General features: G+C 42.7%; 1 protein-coding gene across 1 annotated transcript in view; it reads right to left on the bottom strand.

The window, feature by feature from the left end:
- The window catches only part of PKD2 (polycystic kidney disease 2 (autosomal dominant)), a 16,183-nt gene that overhangs the window by 6,881 nt on the left and 6,747 nt on the right, over nucleotides 1–2,555 (bottom strand). Inside the window, exons 7-8 of the mRNA XM_010154299.1 lie at nucleotides 1,339–1,520; nucleotides 153–273 (exon numbers count right to left, since the gene is read on the bottom strand). Of these exons, the coding sequence (XP_010152601.1) occupies nucleotides 153–273; nucleotides 1,339–1,520 (303 nt within the window). The remainder of the gene's footprint in view (nucleotides 1–152; nucleotides 274–1,338; nucleotides 1,521–2,555) is intronic.

The raw sequence follows: 2,555 nt of genomic DNA, 5'->3' as shown, positions 1-2,555 counted from the left end.
GTAGTGACCAGCCACGTAACAGCCAGGCCCCTACATGGACTGCACACTCACCGTTATCAAAAGCAGCCCCCAAGGAGCAGTAGGAATCAAAAGAACAAAAGAGATGCAGAAATGGCCATCTACCCACCCCTCATAAACAAAGACGTACGTACCAAAAGAATGAAGAACATAAAGAACACAAATGTAGTGAAATAAATTGGTCCCAAAATTCGATTAGCTTCTTCAACCTCTGTGAAGTTGAAGTCTCCCAAAATGATGCGGAACTGAGTAAATCTTAAAAAACAAAACACACATCCAGGAGTTGAAAAAAATACACTTTTGTAGCTGTGCAAGAATTCTCCATCTATTTTGCCGGAGCAGTCTGACTGATGGGCAGCAGACAGGTCTGCGCTACCGTAACACTTTATTGGGCACTGCAACATGCAATTCCTCAAGCTCATCTCTAGGCATCACCAGACTCACAGACAGATGCCACACACACAAAACAAAACTAAGGCAGTTACTTCTGGCTTTCAGTCACAGCTGACAACGGGGACAAGAGGAAGCACAGCAACCCAATGCTTACCACTGTGAAGCTTTAAGACCCATTCCTGTCCCTCTCCTGCCCCTTCTGCCCAACAACCCCAACCCTCTCCCTGTAAAGCTACCTGTACAGTGACACAGCTGTCAGAGGTTTGGCACTGGCCAGCACCATCAGCATATTTCAAGTTACTCCACTTCTCTACAAGAAACTTTTTGCAACACTGCCCTAGTGTAAGGGGCAGGGGGAAATCAGTAACTGAACCCCCTGGTTATTATCTGTTAGAATCAGGTTATGTTTTACCAAAACGACAAAGGAAAAAGTGATTAGCAACCCAACATGAAGTCCTGTCTCTCTCCTGGATTCCAGCAGATACTTACAAGTTCACTAGTTGGCTGGCTAAGACGGACTTCGTTTGTGAGTCAACCAACTACACTTACTGGCAGGAACACACTGAAATGTTGTGTGCATAACAAATGTGAGTGAGCATATAATCATTCAGCTGCTGAAGACTATGGGACTGGTTTGTCTAGGAATGTGAACAACTTAGAAAAACCAAGTCACTTCCACCATCCAAAACCTGTCAATTTCAGCTCACTGATCTAGCTATAGTGTATTTTTAATCTCACAGCAAAGACAGGCTTTGAACTAAGTGTTACAAAACAATGCATTTGCTCCTGAGCTACATCAACAGTGCTATGTCTGCAGCTTATCTCTTTAGATGGATGTCATCAGATTAGCTCGGTCTCTGATGAGGCAACCAAATCCATTTACCAATGTAGTGAGAAATTCTTTGCATGTTTTATTCTTGTACTTACATGCAGTCCTGGAAAGTGCTGAAGTCATCAATTTGAGTGCCAAAGACAAGGTAGGCCAACTGAGCATATGCTAAGAAAATAATGAAAAACATAATAGCAAAGCCAATGACATCTTTGACGCAGCGAGACATGGTAGTGGATAACTGACTCATTGTTCTGTTGAAGTTAACAAATTTGAAAAGCTGTTAAAAGAAAAACAAAAACCAAGAATTGTAATGACAAGAAAGACAACAGTTTAACATAATCACTCTCCAGCCTTTTACCTGTGAGATGTCTTACTGAATTTGACTGGAGACAGTCAGTTAATTTATATTTAGAAACAATGTCACTTCCTAAAAACACTGAGGCTTAAAATGTGAAGAAAATTCTATGAGAATGCCAATTTCTTGTTTGGGTGTAGGGTTTTGATTGTTGGTTTGTTTTTTTGCTCCCCTATTTGGCACCCTGGCTACAGAGCAGTGTTACTGAAATGCTTCCCAAAGCCTGTTTATTTATCTTCAATTAAGCTGTTGGCTATGAAGTAGCAAAATGCGAGACAAGATCTCACAGCTGACTTTGCTACGAGCAGGTAGTTGGACTAGACACTTTCCAAGGTCCCCTCCAACCTGCATTATTCTGTTACTCCGAAGTTTACCATTATTCTTATAATAAGCCACTTGGTGTCTTAAACCATGATGCAAAAATTAGATGCAACTTTATCTTATAAAACGGTAAGGGATTAACTAACTTGCTTGATAAACCTAAGTATCAGCCTGGAGTATCAGGGTAGAAATTCACTGACAATTGGCCTTACGTTTTCCCCCACTGGACAGTTTATTAACTAAATGTTCCTCTGCAACTTTATACATACAGAGGACAGGAAAATGAGTACGGACACAAAAAGAAGTTGTATTGGGTTTGTGTGGTGGGGTTTTGGTAGCAGGGGAGGAGCTAGAGGGTTGGCTCCTATGAGAAGTTGCTAGAAGCTTCCCCAGCTCCAAGACAGACCCCCCTCTGGCCACAGCCAAGCCAGTCAGTGATGGTGTGATTAACATATATAACATGGGAAAATAAAAAGACAGCCAGCAGGACAGACAGAGGAGAGAGGAGTAGGATGTCAGAGAGAGAACCAGATAAACACCCAGGTCAGTGCAGAAAGGCAGGTGGAGATGCCCGGAGCAGAAGTTTCCCTGCAGCCCATAGTGAGAGGGCAGGCTGTGCCCCTGCATCCCGGAAGG

The sequence above is a fragment of the Eurypyga helias genome, unplaced genomic scaffold, assembly GCF_000690775.1.
Source record: "Eurypyga helias isolate BGI_N326 unplaced genomic scaffold, ASM69077v1 scaffold4666, whole genome shotgun sequence".
In the NCBI taxonomy this organism is placed as follows: Eukaryota; Metazoa; Chordata; class Aves; order Eurypygiformes; family Eurypygidae; genus Eurypyga; species Eurypyga helias.
Note: the sequence above shows the minus strand (reverse complement) of the source record. Positions and strands in the feature narration are given on the sequence as shown.